General features: G+C 52.0%; 7 protein-coding genes across 7 annotated transcripts; 4 read left to right on the top strand and 3 right to left on the bottom strand.

Annotated features, from left to right (window-relative positions):
• Positions 1-3394: 3394 nt before the first annotated feature.
• Triagg1_1899 (uncharacterized protein) lies at positions 3395-6110 on the top strand (the record flags this gene model as incomplete). The annotated part of the gene is made up of 2 exons (XM_062896019.1): positions 3395-3971; positions 4024-6110. 2 exons carry the CDS (start codon positions 3395-3397, stop codon positions 6108-6110), a joined length of 2664 nt encoding a protein of 887 aa, XP_062759438.1.
• A 640-nt stretch (positions 6111-6750) lies between these two features.
• Positions 6751-8205, bottom strand: Triagg1_1898 (uncharacterized protein; the record flags this gene model as incomplete). The annotated part of the gene is made up of 1 exon (XM_062896018.1): positions 6751-8205. One exon carries the CDS (start codon positions 8203-8205, stop codon positions 6751-6753), a length of 1455 nt encoding a protein of 484 aa, XP_062759437.1.
• A 538-nt stretch (positions 8206-8743) lies between these two features.
• Triagg1_1897 (uncharacterized protein) lies at positions 8744-9494 on the top strand (the record flags this gene model as incomplete). Its single annotated transcript, XM_062896017.1, has 3 exons — positions 8744-8965; positions 9021-9359; positions 9414-9494. The coding sequence occupies 3 exons, from the start codon at positions 8744-8746 to the stop codon at positions 9492-9494; spliced, it is 642 nt and encodes a 213-aa protein (XP_062759436.1).
• Positions 9495-9918: 424 nt separating this feature from the next.
• On the top strand, positions 9919-10373 carry Triagg1_1896 (uncharacterized protein; the record flags this gene model as incomplete). Its single annotated transcript, XM_062896016.1, has 2 exons — positions 9919-10096; positions 10174-10373. 2 exons carry the CDS (start codon positions 9919-9921, stop codon positions 10371-10373), a joined length of 378 nt encoding a protein of 125 aa, XP_062759435.1.
• Positions 10374-11533: 1160 nt separating this feature from the next.
• Triagg1_1895 (uncharacterized protein) lies at positions 11534-13978 on the top strand (the record flags this gene model as incomplete). Its single annotated transcript, XM_062896015.1, has 4 exons — positions 11534-12027; positions 12107-12734; positions 13454-13549; positions 13625-13978. 4 exons carry the CDS (start codon positions 11534-11536, stop codon positions 13976-13978), a joined length of 1572 nt encoding a protein of 523 aa, XP_062759434.1.
• Positions 13979-17307: 3329 nt separating this feature from the next.
• Triagg1_1894 (uncharacterized protein) lies at positions 17308-19143 on the bottom strand (the record flags this gene model as incomplete). The annotated part of the gene is made up of 2 exons (XM_062896014.1): positions 17308-17472; positions 17548-19143. The coding sequence occupies 2 exons, from the start codon at positions 19141-19143 to the stop codon at positions 17308-17310; spliced, it is 1761 nt and encodes a 586-aa protein (XP_062759433.1).
• Positions 19144-19658: 515 nt separating this feature from the next.
• Positions 19659-20422, bottom strand: Triagg1_1893 (uncharacterized protein; the record flags this gene model as incomplete). Its single annotated transcript, XM_062896013.1, has 3 exons — positions 19659-19952; positions 20012-20200; positions 20270-20422. The coding sequence occupies 3 exons, from the start codon at positions 20420-20422 to the stop codon at positions 19659-19661; spliced, it is 636 nt and encodes a 211-aa protein (XP_062759432.1).
• Positions 20423-21048: the final 626 nt, after the last annotated feature.

The following is a 21048-nucleotide window of genomic DNA, read 5'->3' as shown; positions in this document are numbered from 1 at the left end:
CCCCCCCCCCCCCCCCCCCCCCCCCCCCCCCCCCCCCCCCCCCCCCCCCCCCCCCCCCCCCCGCTGTCGCGAAATCCATGACGAGTTTCAGTTTCTGCAGAGCCGCTGCCGAGGGGTTTGACAGACTCGGGGCGGCTTTTCAATGTGTGGACGTGCATGCATTGTCAAGTAGATTTTTCTTCATTTTTTTTTTTAGCGCCAGAGGGAGCTTACTGGCGGTACCAGCCGCAGTTGTACCAGGCATGCATCGTCCGCTACTAACAGGTAATGACTCGATGCTAAGCGGCAAAGCAAGGGAACCTGAAGAAAAGGGACTGCAGACAAGGAAGGGGAAGAAGAAAACACAGGTGGACGAATTCAATTCGATTTATTGGCCCAGCGTCTCCATTCCAGCGGCAAACCAGGCGTTACGCCACGTCAGGCCTCTGTTCCTGTTTTGAGCTTGAAGCATTTAGACTTTGGGTATCGTTTTCGCCTCCATGAGCCCGCGACTTCAGCAACAGGTACATGTATGTACTCAGGATGACAGGGCGAAGCTCGGCGATAGAAGGGGAGCAGCAAGTGAGCAACAGGATCAGGTCTAAATGATTACGTGTACGTGTGTACAGGTAGGTACTATAGGCATCAACTGCTGGCTCACTCACTAATGTACTCACCATCCGACTCACACACAGCAATCGAACTGGTGGCTCTGGATTTGGCGCCTTATCCCGGAGCGGCTTCATGAAACTCGTCTCTCTTTGCTCGGTTCTTTGCTCGGGCAAGCTCCTCCGTACTCCGTATCTCGTTCTACTGTACGTACGAGTACTCCGTACAATAGCTATTAATCCACTTGCCGGCATGAATATCGCCACCCACCCACCAGCATTCATCAACACGCCAGTGAGGACTCCCGCAATACGCAGTAGTTCGTGGCAGGACTAAGACGAGCAGCAGCGCCTTCAAGGGCCTTGACAATGCCGACTGATTAATCAACTCTGGAGAAAACATGGAGCCCTTCTTGGTCTCTTGTCTTTCTTGTTTCAATGCCATGGCATTCCCGTGCCCTCTCCTCGGATCTTGGTTGTCGTATCCCCATTTAGCACTGGGAGGCGGAGTCCCCAACTCCCCGGTTGTACGAGAGCCTGCATTTACGAAGTGGCATCGCCCATCTCCTTATGATCATCGATGGTCATATATCACCCGCCTTGGCCCATGTCCCGACGACAAAAGGGTTGCGTAAACCATGATGGTCTGGCGATGCGATGACCTCTGTACTTTTTCCACAGTCTCCTCGCTCATCACCAACACACATCCAGTCCCAGTAGCGTGCTCCTCCTCACCCGTACAAGTGTGCAAGTTCTTCATTTGTCCATCAAACAGAGGCGTGGCGTGATCTCCCATCTCCACAGCCCGTTTCCTAGTTTTCCTAGCTCTCGCTGCCGGCATTCCCGCTGCTGACGTTCTTCCACATCACGGACAGGGCCCGTCGTGATCGTGAATAATCGGGGCGGTGTAACCCCTTTCGTGGGCGCCTTGAAGACGCCGGAACGCCGCCCGCAGCATCCCGTAACCATGACGGCGACGAGATGCGTCCAGGTTCGAATGTGAGCATGTCTTGCGAAATGCCCCCCAGGATACGCTCTTTCTGCCCTCGTTATTCTCCGCGGGATCGCCCCGAAGCGGTATCATGAGCAAACGAGACTAGCCGTGCGGCTAACAGCAGCTGCTCCGTAACCGCTACTCCATCACTGACATCACCGCCAAAAGCCCAACCGACGCTGGCTCAGCCCATTTCTTCGCGCGGCTCGTATTCGAGTCGAAGAAAGAGCGGGAAGGGGAGAATTTGGAGACTTGGCCGGCCCCGACTGGACGATGGACTCATGCGGATCGAAGGCCCAGACTGTCGCTCTCTGGCCAATGTGCAGAGGCCAGCAAACTTTGAGATTTCAGCCAAGGCTTGTTTAGGCCCTGGATCAGCGTTTAGATTGGCGAGTCCGTGCATTTGGGGCTCTCAGCCTCATGGGGAATTCTCGAGGTAAGCAAGGGTATCCACGCTTCTGGAAACGCCTCGGAGGCCACGGCGCGCAATCCAGCAGGTTCCAGCAGGTGGCTAAAGACCAACCTCCGAGAAACTGGAGAGAAAGAGGGGAAAGAGGGCAATTTCTCTGACAATTATGTATTCGTACACGCTACTCGTACAGCTCTGGGTGAGCAGCATTGATGTATGCCTATCAATTGGTATACCTGGAGCTTCTACTTGGTAAATCAGTCTCCTCGGCCATATCCCAGGCTTATAATGCTTGCTGTTGGCGGCATCTCTCAGTGAGAATCCAATCTTTGGATACCGAGGCACGCCCGACTTCCATCTGTAACCCTGCAAACTATCTTTGTGAGATTCAACCCGATAGTCTCAACTCTGTTTGTCTGGTGCAACACGTCTTTCCATCATTTGCGGCCGTTTGAATGGCTCCACTCGAGCTGAATAGCACATTTAGCCTCCAGGCCGTTTACCAGCTCAAGCATGGCATTTCCCTCGACACCAATTGGCTGTACACATCCCGGTTTCAACCTTGAGACTCTGCATTGCAGCTGTAGCTTCAGATCCCATCAGCCTTGTGTGCCAGGCCAGCGGGAGGTTCCAATTGGCGTTGCAAGAGTATCGAGGCTGCAAACTTTGCCTCTACTCTGCTCTTTTTTGCCCATTTTGGCAATGCTTAAACAACCTGATAAGTCACTAACTCTAAAGTGGCTGCTACTAGCTGGTAGTCGTAGTTCTACCCAGCTGTTGAGACAATTAGCAGAGAACCGGCGTCTAGCTGCTTGAAACGGCGCATGAGGGTTCCGTCGCCGAGAACACGTGAAGTTGACGCCTGCAATGCTAAAAAAGCACAGGCACAGGCACAGGCACGGGTACAGGCACGGGTACAGGCACGGGTACAGGGACTTGTTTATATTAAATGCCGTTGAAGATGTCCAATAGACTGCCCAATCATCTATCCCACATTCTTGGCCCTGTGCCTCTTCAGCGTGCCATTCTCCAGCACTGTTTCATGCAAGTACCATGCACGTATGATTTGCAGGGCGGTGACTTTGGCTGCCATCAGGGTTTCACGTGATAATGCCGGCAAATGGACCAACTTTAGCATTTCTCAAAGCCTCAGCGAACCGTGGAGAAGGTACACGTAGCTCTCATGTAAAAGTCCAAGACCATTCCACGTAATCTCGTCTATTTTTCACGATCTAATCCTCCCAATGTAAAGACTCCTTTGCCTGCTGAAGCCGCCCGATCAGCAGCCATTGAATTCGCCCAAGGCTGTCGACGCCTTAGTTCCCTAATACGTCATCCAGTTCTCGAGCCACATCCCACGCCAACCGTCTTCAATGGTTCCTAGCAAAAGTGGCCTCACACGACATGCCAACGCACCTCAGCCCAGAGTCGACAGAGGCTCTGGATCAAGATGAACAACAAGTCCTTCGAGCATTGAACCGGTCGCCTCACCCCTATCACCACCAGAGCTCCGAGCTCCCTTACCCCTCTGACCATCTGGTCTCTCGCGGCGAAAGAGCTGCATCTCCGAAGCTGGGCAACGACTCGAGCCAGCCATCGCTATCCGGTCTACCAACCTTCTCCAAGGAATCGACGCCGGCGAGCGATAGCGGCACCGATGCCGACGATGAACACTTCCTCAAGGGCCTGCCGCCGCCAAAACTGCGACCCCACAAAGGGTTGAGAGGCCGAAACGAGGTCATCTCTGGCACCTCGACGCCGCTCTTGTCGCCCGCAGTCCTGCAAGAACCGGCGCCTCCAACGGGTCGTCGAGCATCACATAACGGCAAGAAGTCGGAAGAGAGAGCTATCTTACCGGAGGTCATCCGCCGGAAGAAGATTCTCGTACAGCGAGCCATTGAAGTCGGCATCATCACCACGCTCGCCGGCATGATCCAAGCGAACAAGTTGCTGGCACCGGCATTACGTACTTGGCGCAAAGGTGCATCACATCCATTCTCCACCCTTTGGAATTTCTTTCTTACTAGTTGTAGATTTCTATCTCTTTGGTGCTTTATATGGATGGTTGTTACTGCTGTATCCGATTCGAGTTGTGGCATGGAGCTACAAGAATCGCCAGGCGTCTTCAATCTTGCCGCTAAAGATTCCCTCAATCTTCGACCCTGCGCCTCTCCTCTACCCCCCGTCAATAACGATATTTGTTTCACTGCTCGTTTCCGTCAACAATCCAGCCGTTATCCTTCCCAATATTATACTTGGCATAAGCTCGATCCCACAACAAGTGGTCCCGAAACTAGATCAAAACGCTGCATATGACTCTCTTCACTGGGCTCTATCTTGTCTACCTCTGATTTGGCGATCTTCTCTGTCAGATCACTTTCGATTTATACCGACGTATTCCTTCCTCACGCAAGAAGACCTCGTCCTGCTATACCCCCTACATAGAACTGCTTCCGCTGTATTACATCATCTTACCACGACCAGTCTCCTTACAGCCGAGCTTCAACTTCTTTCGATTGCGCTGATCAACGTGTTGCTCTTAGCGTCATCGCCCCAGATTCAGATCCTAAAAGCTCTGTTATGGGGTGGTGGGTTGAGCATACTCGTGCTCTGTGGTGCCGTGCTTAGATGGGGAATTGTTTTGGCGAGAGTCCCCAAATGGCGGTTCCGAAGAGAGCCATATCCGCCACGACGCCCTCTTTGGCAGTCCTTGATCAGACTGCTGTCCTGGCAGAGGCTTAAAAACGAAATTCTAGGATCGCCCCATGATTTACACGACGATATATCGTTCTCAACCGATGACGACGAAGACGATTTGCGGTTTAGCAGTCCTACTAGAGTTCAGTCGCTCAGCATAGCGGCAGACGCGCCATCTGACATGCACAATCCCTCTTCGCCCACTATCGAGAATGGATGGAAAGCAGGCGGGATTTCTCGAAGACATACGACTCCGTACCCCGAAAAGCTCTCCCGCAAAGCAGCAACGCACACTCCATCTGGAAGGAGAAAACGAACGGCATCTGTTTCTATTCGTGCATATTTCAAATTCACGCCGGCACAAGCAGCACTGAGGAAGTGGATATACGCAGGCTATGTATACGCCTGCTTGGCAGTCATCATAGTGGCCCTAATCCGCCCATATGTGCAGAAGTATGCCCTTGATGGCAACGAGCCTATGGGCTGGGCTCTCGGCTACTTTTTTGGTGACCTGCCAGGATTCAGATACCGAGTTGTGAGGGCCAACCTTGAACGCTGGATTTGTCTTCCCCCACGGCTTGATACCTCGGATGCGAAGCAGTGCCACCATGGCTGGGTGGAGCATGTTCGCCATGATGATTTTGGCGAGGCCAGCACACGTCTCTTTATTAGTGGTTACTGGGTCCTGATTCTGATTGTTGGGCTTGCCATTGTGTTTCAGCTGAAAAACACGTACGAGGTAGACACTCGGCGGAAAGTGTTCCATTTCATGATGGTGGGCATGCTTCTTCCAGCAACCTACGTCGATCCGACATTTGTTGCCTTGGCTCTTTCAATCGTCTTGGCCATATTCTTGATTCTGGATCTGTTACGGGCGAGCCAGCTGCCGCCTCTGTCCAAGCCGATCGCCTCCTTCTTAGCTCCGTATGTGGACGGAAGAGACTTTCGCGGGCCTGTGGTGATATCCCACATCTTTCTCCTGATTGGGTGTGCCATTCCTCTCTGGCTGTCGCTTGGATCCCTGCCACGGGCCGGATCCAACTACCTGACCGGCTGGGAGATTCCCACTAGAGAAATCAGCATGGTTTCAGGAGTCGTCTGTGTTGGCCTCGGTGATGCAGCTGCCTCCCTCATTGGGCGCCGATATGGTCATCGCAAGTGGCTCTGGGGTGGCGGTAAAAGTCTCGAGGGGAGCTTGGCATTTACAGTTGTCGTCTTCCTGGGTCTAACGGCCGCCAGTCTCTGGCTTCGAATAGGGCAGTGGCCCGTTGACGGCGAGGGCACGAGCATGACGACTAGAGCTGGGCACGCTTTGGTGTGTTCCTCCATGGCTAGCTTGACAGAGGCAGTCTTGACGGGAGGCAACGACAACGTCATTGTGCCGGTGATTCTCTGGACATGCGTCAAGGCGCTCGAAGTTTAATTATATAGAAGCATGATATGGGCGTTTTCTTTTCTCTCTTTGGTTTATCAATGGTGGTTGTTGAACTGCAGTGTGGGATCATACGATGAAACGATACTTTTTTTTTCTTCCCTCTTCATCTGCTTGTTTTTTAATAGATCGATTACAGATGGGTGGAGTTAGACAGCTGCGTATGGTGAGAATGCCAGCGCGATGCGAGGGGAACAAATTATGATCTGATGGTTAGAAGTTTACTCGGACATGAGGTAGAAATAGACGGATAGGTTCCGAGTGATGATGAGCATCTAGAAGGTCAATCAACGCCACTGTGATAATTTAATGCAAGAATCTGTAGATACTAATGCTCCATCGCTTTTGGTTATCGTTTCCTCGTGTGCCATCCTCCTATTTCTTTGACAACATTGATAGAGTAACGTCATTCATTTATCAACAAATCAAAGCAACTATGCAGTTAAATCTTCCAAAATGGCTTCAAGGTCTTCCTTTCTAAACGGCAGGCTTAGCAATTCCGTTCCCAGGTCGTCTTTACGGCTTGTCAACATTTGATGGTCATGGAATCTAAGCAGGAATTTGTCAGTAAAATCATTCGACGACTCATCAGATAGGTAGTATAAAAGGACATAAAAGGGGCACCGTTCGCTTACTCCTTGAGCAGCGTCCGAAAAGCCATTTCGGAGCTGCAAATGAATTCCTCCACGGCCTTGTTATATACCATTCTATACTCCAGACCAACGCCGTCGTCGCCTTCGTCTTCCATCGCGATGAGAACCTCGCCGACAAGCAGGCGAAACAGGTTCTTTGCGTTTTCCGTAAGACTCTTGAGAACAAACGCGACACCCTCACGACCGTTGACGCGCTGGGATTGCCGGCCAAGCAGTTCGTGCACGTCATCTATGACGTCGAGCTCGGCCTTGAAAGGAGAAAAGGTGGTGCAGTCGTGAAAGACAAAGTTGAAGTCTGACCGAACGCCAATATCCCACAGCAAGGGGAAATCGGGCGAGTCGGCGGAACCCACGAGGTTGATCTGTGGATGGGCCGCGAGCTGGGAGAGGATAGCTTGAGAGCCGGGCTTGCGGAGGGGAATGGCGTCGATGGAGTTGACGATGATTGTGATGGTGAGTTTCGTGGTGGAGAGAAGGGAGACGATGCTTTGGATCATGACGGCGGGTTGAGCGCTTGGCACTCTTTGAGTGGGATCAATGGCGGACGCGACGACGCTGAGGATTTCGCGGAGGTTTGCCGTGTGAGCGTAGCCGTTGACCATGACAATCTTGCCGGCCTTTGTGGACTTGTTGTTGTTGGAGTGGATGTAGGTCGCAAACTTGCGCAGGAGATGCCTCTTGGACCCCAGGCCATAGAGGCATACGCTGAAGCCCTGGGATAGCTCAAACGCCCATTGCGGAAACGACTCTGCGTGGAGGGACTCAAGATAGTCGATATTCTCGGCGTGGCGATCCTTGTGTTCCCGTAGAATGCTAAAGTACTCGTCGTGGGAGAGCAAGTTGAGGGACGTCAAGGTATTGTCCGACGTCTTGGGCCGGCCGGGCTTGTTGTGCAAAAAGTACAGCTCATGGGGCGGCAAGTTTCTCGGCGGCGTTGGCGACCTGGCTCTCTTGGGCCTTGCCTTTCGCCTCGCCGGCGTTTTTGAAGGCGTCGCAGCTTCGTCCGCCACAAAGCCTGCTGCCTCGCCGTCCGTTCTCTCCTCGAGCTCGTCTTCGCCGTCGTCTTCGTCTCCAGCATCGCTCGACTCGTAAATCTGCCTCGCAATGTCGTCGTCGTCGTCGCTCCCTCCGTCTCCAACGACTCGGTCTATCAAGGCTCTTGCGCTCTTCTTCCGCGCAGATCGGTCTGCCGCTCTGCCGGGTGTGAGGGCATTGAAGCCTGTGGGTTTCTTGGGAGTTGAAAAGACGGGCACGACGGTTGATTTCGCATTGGGAGTGTTGCTGTTTGACTTGGCTTTTGGAGGACGGCCACGGCGTCGGGGCGTGGGCGTTGTTGCGATGGGTTCGGGCTCTGTGGCTGTTTCTTGGATGTCTATGTCCATCTTGTCGCCCAATGACGGGGTACCTGGGTGTTCTCCTTCGTTTGAGTCCATGGTAGTTTATTGGTGAGAGTCGATAGCTTCAAAGATTTGTATCGACTGCTTCTCGAGGTTTTGGAGAAACTGGGATTGTCTGATGATTGCTGTCGGATGGAGGGGTCGTTCGTTGCTTGAGGGTATCTTCAATTGCAGAGTCGCAGGAAAATCAGCAGTAAGAGATGGTGTTGCCGGTCACAGTATATTCGTGAGTCTTTCAATGAAGTTTAAAACGAATTCCCCTCACAAGAATGGGTCTGTAGGAATGATGTTGTCGTCAAGCTTCAATGTTGTCAAAGCAATAATAATTACTGGCTGACCTCATCCGAGATTCTCCCTCCAGCACTCAACGCGACAGACGCGCTGAAGCTACCGGAGCTCCAGGGTCCCGAGGCACTAAAATGGACGATTTGGCGTAGCGCCATTGACCCACTGGAGCTCCATGCCAGAAGAAATTGCATGGCCAGTGTCTGTCTAATACTTCGAACTTACACGCATAGATGTGCATGTAAATCCTCGACTCTTCTTGACATTTAATACCAAATTATACTCCAAAATGAACTTCAATCTGTACGGGTCGCTCAACTCAGCAAAGCTTCTGCTTAAGCCCAGCTTGTGTCTGCCTCATCACATTGCACCAACCTTCAACGATCTTCCTATCCCTCTCGACTCGGCCCTGCAAAGAGAAGGTCGGAGAGTCAACATCAAGGCCGTTGTTCTAGATAAAGACGATTGTTTTGCTTATCCCGATGCGAAGGAAGTATATCCCGCTTACAGGGTACGGCCACGTCACCCCATTTCAGAACTGCAGCGTCTCTAACGGAAGGCTACAGCAACACTTTGAAAAACTCAAGCAGACCTACCCTGGTCGCAAGCTCCTGGTGGTGTCCAACACAGCTGGGGCAACTGGCTGGGATAGAGACCTCAAGCAAGCAGCTGAAGTTGAAAAGAGCACGGGAGTGTTTGTCCTCCCTCACTCAACAAAGAAGCCGGGCTGTGGCGCCGAGATCATGGCGTATTTCAAAAAGTATCCAGAAACTGGAGTGACAGATCCGTCGCACATTGCCGTTGTTGGCGATAGACTGACAACGGACGTGATGCTGGCAAATATGATGGGTGCATGGGCGTTTTGGATCAAGGACGGCGTGGTGCCGCTGAGCCAGAAGAGCATCGTGAGTTGATGAAACTGCTCAAGCACAACCGTGTGTGATGCTCACATATTGTAGTTTTCCAGGATTGATCACTGCATGGCGGGCTTTCTCCAAGCTCGAGGCCTCAAGGCGCCTGAGCCTCGAATTCCCGAGTAAAACTGAAACTCCTACTGTTTTGGCTCCAACTTGTTGGGCTAGCAGAGCTGTTTTGAGCTGTTTCTCTCTTGGTATTGTCTGTGAATCACTGACAGACGAAATCCGGGTGATGGCTATATCAAGAAAATGTCATCCGTTTGACCATGTGGCGGTCAGCATGGACACTCGAGCAGCTTTCCTGATGAACTGAATCACCTCGTGGACGACCCCGATGCCAATGCTGCGCTGCTATAAATTCTTGTTGCCTTGCATCCGCCTCTACAACAACTGTCGACGGTGGACTGGATGCTTTCTTACACCTTGCGAAGCTCTTATCAATTCTCAACTCCTGAGCATCCCGTTCCTGGATTCTTTGACTATACACCTACCAACCTTCGCCAGGCTACGTTTCTTCACAAAATACCAAAATCTGAGCTCGCACACAATGGGTGGCAAAACGTGGTCCAAGCAGGAGGAACGCTTCTTTTGGAAGACAATCGTTCCACAGTCGCCAAAGGCTGTGAAACCAGCCGACCGAGTCCATGACTGGAAGGTCTGCGCCGAAATCATGCAGCGAGCAATGGGAGTGAATGCTCGCCGCAAATATTCGAAGCTTATGCTCTGTGCGTAGCAAAGCCCCTGCGGCTCAAGGTTTTCTTCTAGAATCACTTGCTAACCCAGTGTTGCTCTAATTTCCAAGTCGAACACTATTTTCAAAACGTTCAGACTGGCCACAGGTCACCTTGCGCCCGCGAGTTCGTGGTGGAGCACAAGCGTGAACTTGGTGAGTTTCGCAAACGACAAGTATTGTCGGATTCCATGGCTGAAGAGATTTCAGTGCGGTCTCAAGAGCGAATGGTTACTTTGATGCAAAGAGAGGCTGTCATGGCCCATCTCTAGATGGGAAATTACTGGGACTCTCTCGGTGGCTCTGCTTTTCAACTTGCTACATCTTGATCGACATTACGAGCATGGCAGAGCTCGGGGGTATGGGTAAACACGGAGTTGAGTTCATATAAGCGTGTTGCTAGCATGGAGATGCCTCTCTCGAGGTTCGATTATTACTTTTTCAGTCGCCAATCAGACATACAGAGCTGCTTTATTGATGTTGAGCGCACTGCTCTGCAAGACGAGTTTTGATGACCCGTTTATACGTGGGGTTGACAATACTTCACTGCCATCAGTTATACCCTAAAATTCATATTATTCCAAAACCAACTCTCAGATGGGTAGACGGAACAATAATCGCATACAAGTAGTTACTCGCCTCAAGCCAGATTCGAATACCTCTCCTCGTACAACCGCAGCAGTCATCCTCTCAGCAGAGCCAAGATCCAATTGTCTGCTGCCTCTTGACCACAATAAACCACACAGACCACCAGATTCGTAACAGCAAAACTCGTTCTTCTGCAGGCCCACAGTGGCAGTGATCTGAATGCATCATTACACATTTCAGCTGCCGTCGCATCACTTCCAAATCCGAACCGATTCCTCTCAGCTGAACGACCATCTCCGTATCTCTCGCCACTCAGATCCCCAGATCACCTCTGTACAGCGCAGGGGCAGAAGTGCGTCTCCTCCACAACCGAAGCAACTACGGGCGATACCATGGCCTTCAGCTGTCCCCGATCTGCCTATGAGAAGACAGACTCATCTCGGCAGAGGCTAGACGGGCGTTTTCCAGGGCAATATTTCCAGGGGTTGGCCGTGAGATTTGGGAGGCTAGTGGACGGGCCGCGTCTGAGTGGAGCTGGTCTAGAGTGGGCAAACAAGAGCTCAGCTGGCCCAAGAGTCAATAATTGGCCCTGTAGCGGCTCTGGAAACGGGATGGACCGGCAATAGTCTGGGAGGCTTGACGGGGAGTCTATTGAAGGTAGTTTGCAGCTCTATTTGAGTGAGTTGTACCAACACTTTCGCCAACGTGTGTAAGTTAGTAGACTAGATAGGTGTGTGCTCTTACCTATATAAGTCACAATCGTGCTGTCACAAACCTCGTCTTCAAATTGTCAAATTATTCTAGCATTCCTCTGTTCTTCTAGCCATTACATAGCATAGCCACAATGGTCTACCTCCCTGCAACACGGCATCTCAACGGCGTCCGCCTCCTCGCTCTCGATGGCGGCGGCGTCCGAGGCGTAGCATCCCTCATTGTGCTCAAAGAAATCATGAAGAGAGTCCAGCAACGAAAGGGCCTCAAGGAAGAGTGCCGCCCCGCAGACTATTTTGAATTGGCCGCGGGCACAAGCACCGGCGGCATCATTGGCATCATGCTGTTTCGGCTTCGCATGACGGCCTCGGATGCCATTGACCAATACGACATCATCTCCAAGGAGGTGTTTAGCCCCAAGATCTACGGGTGGAACATCACGCGCGTGATGCCCAACTCGCTGGCCTCGTGGATCAACAACAGCAAGACGCTGGTTCAGAGCAGTAGATTCGACGACGCCTCGTTGAAAAAGGCCATTGACAAGGTTGTTGCCAAGTATGGTTTGGATGAGGAGGACAGGAGGTTAAAGGGCGATGCGCCATTGATGCACCCCAACGCTGGCAGGATGTAAGTATCTAGATCTTGTCTCTTTTTGCCTCACTCTTGTGTACAGGAATCATGTTTACTAATTCGGTGCCTGAACTAGGTTTGTCTGCACAACAGCGCAAAACAGAGCTGAAACAGTCTTGTTGAGATCATACAAGGACAACACCATCCACGTCCAATCCAAAGTCAACGATGTCATGCGAGACCACTCAGACAAAATCACCATCAGCCTAGCCACGCGCGCAACCTCTGCGGCACCAACATACTTCCCCGAAGTGAAGTGGCCCGAAAACAATCCCCAGCTGACCTTCTGGGACGGCGGCCTCCTCAACAACAACCCCATCGACCAGCTGTGGTACTCAAGATACGAGCTCGTCCAGCCAAACGAGCCTGCTCCCGCCGTGTCGTGCGTCATCAGCCTGGGTACCGGCTACATCAAACCCGATTCACCATCAGAGTCCTGGTTCCAGCTCGCGGGAGTGGCATCTTCAGTCATGGGCTTTGCTACCAATACAAACGCAAAGGGCAAGGATTTTTCACGACACATGACGGCGTTGAACAACCGGTCTGAACATTCGCAGACGAGATATGTTAGATTGAACCCGTCGCTTGGGAAGAGCGAGATTGGGCTGGCGGATTACACCAAGATGGAGGAGCTGAAGCAGCTGGCGACTGCGTATATTGAGGAGGACAAGAACCAGCTGTGGATTAACAAGGCCGTGGCTGCGGTGTGTGATGAATGAGGGCAATTTGGTCATGTTTATGTGGTTTGATGATTTTTAAAGGCCTGTAAGATACATGCATTGTTAATGATGGGATTGATTCGATACCTTGACAAATAGACGAAGCTAGAGGAAATATACGAAAGAGCTCTACTAATACTGCGAGTCTAAGCCTACATCATCTGTTTCCTAAAATAACAATTATATATGATCCAATATTCCGACATTATCTAACCCTTATCGGTTGAAATACTCGAATATCATCACCAATTCTTCCCTCTGTTACACACCCCTTCGACACTCCCGCAACTCTCCCGCTCCGCTCCGGCCGGCCGTACCGAAAAGCCCCGCCGCGGGGGGACAATCAGAATCCGCCAACCCACCAAGGCGGTCAAGCCCGGCAGAAATAATTCCTCTCGTTAATCTTCAAGGTCCGTAGCTGGGCGATTCAAACAAATCCCCATTTACTCGCATAGTGACGGCATCATCGCCATACCGGCCAATTCCTCACTTTGGTCAATTTCCGAAGCTATTTTTCTTTTCTTCTTCCATCATGAGCATCCCATCTCCTTTTAGCGGGGGCAACACGCCTCTTCCGCAGCTGGGCGGCCAAGATCCCAACGTCAGAGCTGTAAATCTTCCTCTTCCTCTCTTCTCTTTTTGCGCGCCAACGAAGCTCGGCAGCAACATCGCACAAACAATGCACTAACCTTTCTCTGATCTAGATCCAAGGCGCAATGGAATCATGCTATGGCAAGTCCATCATGTCAGGCGTCATGGGCTTCGGCATGGGCGGACTCTTTGGCCTCTTCATGGCCTCTGTACGTTTCCTCTAACCTGCTATCAAGGCCAACCCTCCCGTCCATTTTGCCAACATGTCTTACTTTACTCTCCAGATGTCGTACGATACCCCCTTCGGCAGCCCCCTCCAAGGCGCCAACGGTCAACCCGCCATCACGTCGCTCCCCCTCCGCCAGCAGCTCAAGATCGGCTTCAAGGACATGGGCACCCGGTCCTGGAGCATGGCCAAGAACTTCGGCAAGGTCGGCGCCCTGTTTTCCGGCATCGAGTGCGGCATCGAGGGCATGCGGGCGAAGAACGACCTGGTCAACGGCATGGCGGCTGGATGCCTGACGGGAGGCATCCTGGCCAAGAACGCGGGCCCGCAGGCCGTTGCGGGAGGCTGCGTTGCCTTTGCGGCGTTTAGTGCGGCCATTGATGCGTACATGCGCCAGCCGAGTGACGAGTAGAGCAGTTACTGTCTCTACGGTTGTCGAAGAAGGAAAAGGGGCTTGTATGATGATATGAAGGATTTTGGGGATACGTGCTTTTGACTGGTGGTAATTACGGGCTGAGGAGTTCCGGTAGAGTGTACATATAGAGCATATGGGTTGGCGTTGGCGGAATTGACACATGGCATCTCTCCACTTTGGGTGTGGCCTTTTGATTGAGAGAGAACAAGAGATGGTAGCGTGTTACTGATTTAACTGGGAGATCTGGATGTGTATAACAATACCCAGGCTTCTATAGAGGCAGATTATGTATATTATGAGAAACTCATTATTGAATAGCCTCACAGGTTTCCCCTTCCCTGGACATGCCAAGAGCCATGTACATCTCAACACCCCGTACCACGTATTTTATTACTATATAAGCCCAATATATATCCCTCTCAGTTCCCTACGTATTAACCCCGATGATTCATGACCATGCCTCATTAAACGAAAACGCCAATGCTCAGTCTTACGAAGACTGGTAAACTTGGAACTTGCCAACTTCCCAGTACGCATCCGTGAAGGACTGGGGTTGGTTTGCAACAATGTCGGTGCAGTTGCTGGAGCCTACATGAATCAAGACTGTTAGTACCTTGGCCAATGTTTCAAAGATTGTAGAACATGCTAGGTAGAAAGAGAGCACTTACAGCCAGAATTGTCCCAAACTCCATACACCAGATCACCGCAGAGATCAATGTTCAGGATAATCGAGTTATTCCTAAAGTGATTGCCAACATTGCAGTCCGTGCTCGGAAAGTCAGCCGCAGCCTCACCCCAAGTGCTCGGATCGGGCTTCTGGCTCGTGATGTCGGAGGGAATGGCTCTGCGAGCAAACTGCCACACGCGGATGCCCGCATCCCGCCACTCCATGGCCATGATGCCGCCTCCATTCTTGTTGTAATCCGAGCCAAAGGTGCTGTCCGCTCCCTGGACGCCGCAGCCCGCATTGCCGTTCTTGGTGGCGTCGCAGTTGGTCTGAAGGGCCTTGTCCGTCTGCTTCCTCGTCACGCCCATGGAGCAGCCGCTGGAGGTGTGAAGCGTCATCTGGTTTCCGTCGGCGGCCTTGTTCGTTGCCTCCATGACATCGATCTCGCCGTTCTTGGGCCAGTTGGATGGATCAGTGAGCCAGAGAGCGGGCCAGGTGCCGCAACCAAACGGAGTGTGACGGACGTCAAAGATGAATAGGCCGTTGTTGTAGGTGTTTTTGGATTCTACTCGCACAGAGAAGCGGCCCGTAGAAGCATCGGGGTTGCTGCCCGGGCCGACAGAGGTGTCGACTCTGAGGACGGCAGCATCTTGGGATGCAAAAGTCAGGTTCTACCAGTATGTTAACTACATCCCTTGCCTCTAAAGTATTGTGGCTGATGGCATGAAAGATGCTACTACTTACCAGCTGCTTAGCTTGAGGCTCTGGAACGTAGTGCACAAAACCCTGGGCAGGGTCATATCCTGTAAAGTAGTTGAAGTTGTCAAAGAAGGATTCTCCCTGGACTAATTATTCGCGCGGAGGCAGTGGTTAGCATCATTCTCCAATAGGACATGGTGTTGAGACAAGGTAAACTCACATGTATCCTTTAGGGTATAGGTGAGCTGGGAATAGTCGGGATATGAGCTGCTCTTCTTCCCTTGTGTGACGCCAACAGCCACGCCAATGACAATGGCGATGACAATGACAGCAACGATGCCGATCCATACTTTCTTGGACCAGTATCTCGGATCCCACGCAGAGGCGGAGGAGCCGGATTTTTGATAGCCACCGCCAGAACCAACTTGGAACTCTTCGTATCTGGGAGGGATCTCGCCCGGCTTTACGCCTCGATCCATTTTGGTGCCTGAAAGATGAGATTTTCGCTTTGATCGCAGAGACGAAAGACGAGAGAAACAGGGCGCAGATATGCTTCTCGCTTGTAGCTTTGTCAAAAGGCGTGCAATCGAGTAATTAAAATCAAATCAAATCAAATCAAATCAGCGAACCAACTAGCGATTGGAATCAATCAAAGGATGCCAATCCCAGCCAATGAGTGTGGGCGGTTAATATCACCGGCGATAACCACTTTGGGAACAAGCAAAGTCCCAACGAGCGTATAAATGCGTATCGTACCCACGCTGGAGATAACGCAGGTTAAAAGAAGAGAGAGAGAGAGAGAGAGAGAGAGAGAAACGAGCGACACTGGCAGTTTGGAGGTTGGAAGAAGGGAAGCTCAATGCTCCAGCAAACACGGATACGAGGTGCAGTGTCAGAAGTAAGAAGAAGAAAAATAAAAATAAAAAAATAAACACAAAAAAGGTGGATTGACCTCATACCTTGCCTTACATGATCTCCTGCTCGCTCACATGGAGGTACATCCAGGTACATCTTCTGTTTGGTGCATCTATAGTACCGTCACATTGCCCATCTTACTCTCGTACACACAACCGCCGGATACTGCGGCACAGCCAACGATTCATTCCAATGGCTCCCGGGGTTGGTTCGAATGCCGCTTCCCCGTCGCCCGTCCGAGGAAAAAAACGTGCCCGTATCGAGTCGCCAGATTCAGCACCCGCGTAGCGCCCAACATCTTGCCCTGGCTGACCTCTGCCTAAACAAGCCAGCCGAAGAAATGCAAACCTGCAACCGGAAATCGTTCAAAAAGCGGATTAGAAGCGAAAACTGGGGACCTGGATCGACACAGCCTGTAACAGTGACGCGTCATTGAAACTCTAGTGTTCGAAGGTATAGGTAGTAGCTATTTATGGTGCTGTCTCGTATTCCAAGGTACTGACAGGATGACTGACAGCTGCCATAAAAGAACCAAAAGCGCCGCCATGACTACATACAGCATTCTTCTCTTGCTCCTCCCCGGCAGAATGCTTACCGTTTGGTTCTTGGTTAAAAGGGAGATGAAGAAAAAAGGAGATACAGCTAAAGAACGGGGTGGCAGTGCAAAAGCCAAAAGCAGAGGTGTGCTAGATACGAAGTGTGAGTGGGCTCGGTATTCTGATGGTGTGATGTGGGACAGCTTCGTTCTTCACATGTCATGTCTTGATGCGTTAAACGGAGCTGCAGATTATATGAACAAACACCAACGCCGTTGTTCTTTTCCGATGGACATCAAAATTGCCATGTCAACCAATGGTCTTCTTATTTGTCCTTTCCATATACCTTTGACCGCAAGCACAGTGGACTATGACACCGACAAAACCAAAAGAAAAAAAAAAAAAGATATTGACCGCTGAATACCCAAGCAGCAAACGCGATACTGCCATCATCTCATTAGTATTGGACATGATAATGCATCTCTAAAAAAAAATAGTACATGTACGCTTTAATCGTCATCTTCCTCCACGCGAGCCTTCTTCGCCTTCCGATCCTCGTCCTGCAGTCCATATCCTCTCTTGGAGGACGAGTTCTGGTCCACCTCGGATAAGAACTTGTCCACGTTAAAGGGATCTACCGCATCCTTCTCGAACTGCACGGGTCCTTCTCGTGCCTATTTCCAATCAGTTAGCAATGTTACAAGAACGACAAGAGTGGAAGGAGGGGGAGTGTGTCCGAGAAAACTGACCTCTGCTTCGCTGGCTCCCTTAAAGGTACCTTTGCCCAGTGCTTCGCCGAATCGACTTGATTTCTGGATCTTGGCCATCTCCTTATCGCCCGCTTCTGCATCCTCATCGTCCAGGTTTGCTCGCGGCCGGTAGATGCTGTTAATGGCATCCTGAGCAGCAAAGAGGGGCTTGTCGTAGGGGTTGTCTTCGTTGAATCCGCTATCGAACCCGCTGGACTGGTTGAATAGTCGGGAGTCGTACATGGTTTCCTTGGACTGTGAAGGCTTGGCTATGCCTAGAGCAATCTTCTCGGATATGTCTCGATTTTGTTCTCGCGCCATGACTTGGATACGTCGCTCTGCGCCCATTCGTGTCTGCCGCAACTTGCGCTCGTCTTCCTTTCGCTTCTCCCTTCGTGCCCTTTCTCGAGCCCGAACCTCTGAATCTTCGCTATCAGAGCCGCCCCTGGACTCTGAGCCGCTGTAGCTTGACCGTGATGGTGATCTTGATCCCGACTCTCGCGAGTCCCGCGAATCCCTCGAGCCCCTTCTTCCGCGTTGCCCAGCGGCGGCTCGATCCTCGCGCGCCTTTTGGGCTAGAGATCGCAGGTTTTCTTCCTTCTGAGCCTTCTCCTTCTCCGCTAGCCTCTGCTGCATCAGGGCTCTCTGCTGGACTTCGTCTCGGGCATGGCGCTCTGCCATCTTGATGGCCTCTGCAAACTGCGCGTGCTTATCATTAATCGTAATATCCTGTAAGCCTCGTCCGTCTGCGGCCAAACGCTTGTCCAGGGGCACCGTGAAGCCTTTGGGGTTCTTCCAATTCGATACCGGAGGCGGGATCCTCCACATCTCTTGATCTTCGGCTGTAAGCTTTCGTGGGGGGGAGTGCATAACGGGAGGAGGAGGTGACGGAGGACCGCGGGGGATTTTCTTGTGCTTGAATTTCGGAGGCTCCATCGGATCTCGCTGCCGCTCTACAATCTTCATGATGCGATCCTGCTTCTTGGAGTTGTCTCCCATCTGGTTCGCCGGCGTATATCGCACAAATGTCGGGTCTTTTCGCTGTCCAATGTTGAGGTTCTTTGGCTTCTGTGCCGCCACCGCTCCGCTGACGAGGGCTGCCAACGCGTTCTTGGTCCTCTCCGTCGTCGCCTCCACAGACTCCTTGTCCGGACGCGACAGATCAATCTCTCCAGCGTCGGCTCGCTGCCTCAGCGGGATCAGATCCTTGAAAGATGTGTGAATGATTCGTCCCTCGCCGTGACCCTGTCTCGCAATCGCGTCGTATTTGACCTTGCCCTCGGCATCGACTTGGAGCGCCAAGGCATTGCTCGTCTTCGCACCCTTCTTGCCCATGTCCAGAGGGTACTGGGCAATCGGGATTTCGGGGAACGCACCGCCATCGCCGAAATCCTCCTGCGAGCGAGGTCGCCATCCCGCTCGCTGGCCGTATGGGGGAGGTCCGCTTCGCTTGAGGACGATTTGCGTCTCGTCCAGCTGGCCGGGCCCTACGATGCGAGGGCCGCGCTTCTGCGTCCGGGACGGCGCCTCCTCATCCCCGCCGGTGTATTTCGGCTTGGGGAGCGACGCCTGCAGCGATGCGGCCATGGACGTCATTTTGGGCGTCGCGTGAGATGATGTTGAAGCCTGTGAGTTGCGATGCCAGCTTCTGGGTCGAGAAATTCAAAGTATGGCGGTGCAGGTGTGGCTGAGTGCAGGGATTGTGCAGGTTAAAGTAGTGGCTTGAGACGGAGAAGCCTCGGAATAATGATTCCCCTGCCACCAAAGACGCAGCTGTCCGTACTAAGCTGGCCGTCAGTATGTACATACATACGAGCAGAATCACGAGCTTATAGAAACGATGAGATTGGATCTGTAATTGTATTCTTCTTTTAAACAGCGCCTCCATTTTCATTAGCTTGCCAAGGTATTTCCCATGACGCTCTTCACCAGCCATCTTCAGGCTACAAAACACGCCCATCGCCGTGACTTCTGGCCACGCTGGCCGACCTATCCCTGCACAAAGAAACTGATATCCATCCATACCATCCGTCCTCATGTCAACTTGTAGCTAGTTGCTTTCCGTCGAGACCACCCTTCCGCACAGTTGCATAATAAAGAATATCATTCGCTTAAACGTAACCCTTGCGAGCACCCTGGAAGAAGAACCGGACAACAAACACTTGCAGTGCTCCCATGCAGACAATCAGAGCAATCTGGATCATACTAAAGTTGACAATGCGTTGCTCTGTGCTGGACACGGTGCTGAAGTTGCGGTTCTCTCGCGTCCTAAAGTACTTTTGGTTTCGGGAAATGGTGGAAAGCTGGCCAGAGATCTTGTAGATGGATTCCTCCAGGACGGATGTCTGTTCCGGTGATGAACCCTGCTTGGAGGGGAGCTGGGCGGTTCGAGACTCGTTTTCGACCTGGATCGGTGTGGTTAGCTACGACGCCCCTGTCTGCAATTCCCCCATTCGCTACTGACAGCAATTTCGAAGTCGACAAATTTCTCGGAAAATGTGCTCATCTCGTTGTCGAAGCAGAACGAGTAGTCGCCAACCTGCTGCGCGGTGAAGACAAAGTCGCCCTGTCGCTCCTTTTCGCCCTGGAGGATGATCTTTCCGCCGGGTCCCTCGACAATGTAATCGACATCGAACGAACCGCCGGATTGAACCTAATGCGCCTCGGAAGTTAGTATGTGCGCAGAACGGGTAGGGCCCTGATGCAATGCGGCGGCACTAACAGCAAAGTAAAAGGCAATCTTCTCGTTTTCGTTCTTGGTGGAGGCATAGAAACAGGCCTTTTCGTTGGCGGTCAGCTTGTAGGTCAATGCTGTAGCGGCAACATTGGTGGCCATGAGGCCAATCAGGCCAGCTACCAGCGTCGGCAATCTCATCTTGTCGTTGTGCAGGTCGACGATGTCGAGGACGGACTGGTTTCAGGGATGCTTGAATGGGACACGACACACATGGCAGATACATACGCCACCAAAAGGCCAATGGAACAAGTGCACCAATGCACCAGCCACCCTCTGCCCGCCACCAGCCACAGTTACAGTTACATAGGTACAGTTGCAGTACTCTCGGCAACGGAATTTCGCAGCTGCCGTCCCCTGATGCCTCCTGCCTACTGCCCACTAGGGCCGCTGCATTGATGCCTATCCCACTAGCCTCAGCGTTGGATCGCCTGCAATGGCGGGACAGCGCCTTAGCAGCGTTTCGAATGGATATGTACATGTACGTACCGCTTGAGCCACAGCCTGAGACACCGCTATATTATTGGCGTGCTTCCCGTGTTGTTATTCCTCCACTGTTCTTATTGGAGGTGACGTCGATTGTACATTCTCGTTTCTTCATCTTCGCGATATCGCCATGCGGTGATTGGAGTCGTTTTTCCAGCTTCATCTCCCTGCTTTGCTTTGCTTTGCTTTGCTTCGCTTCTCTTCAAGCCCCTCCTTGGCTCTGGTTACCGCTTAAAAGTTACCCTTTGAAAGTGACCTGCTTTCCCCTCCAAGTGAGCGCC

Source organism: Trichoderma aggressivum, assembly GCF_033847375.1.
Source record: "Trichoderma aggressivum f. europaeum strain CBS 100526 chromosome Unknown scaffold_004, whole genome shotgun sequence".
Classification (NCBI taxonomy): domain Eukaryota; kingdom Fungi; phylum Ascomycota; class Sordariomycetes; order Hypocreales; family Hypocreaceae; genus Trichoderma; species Trichoderma aggressivum.
The sequence above is the reverse complement of the archived record's forward strand: the minus strand, read 5'-3'. Positions and strand labels throughout refer to the sequence as shown.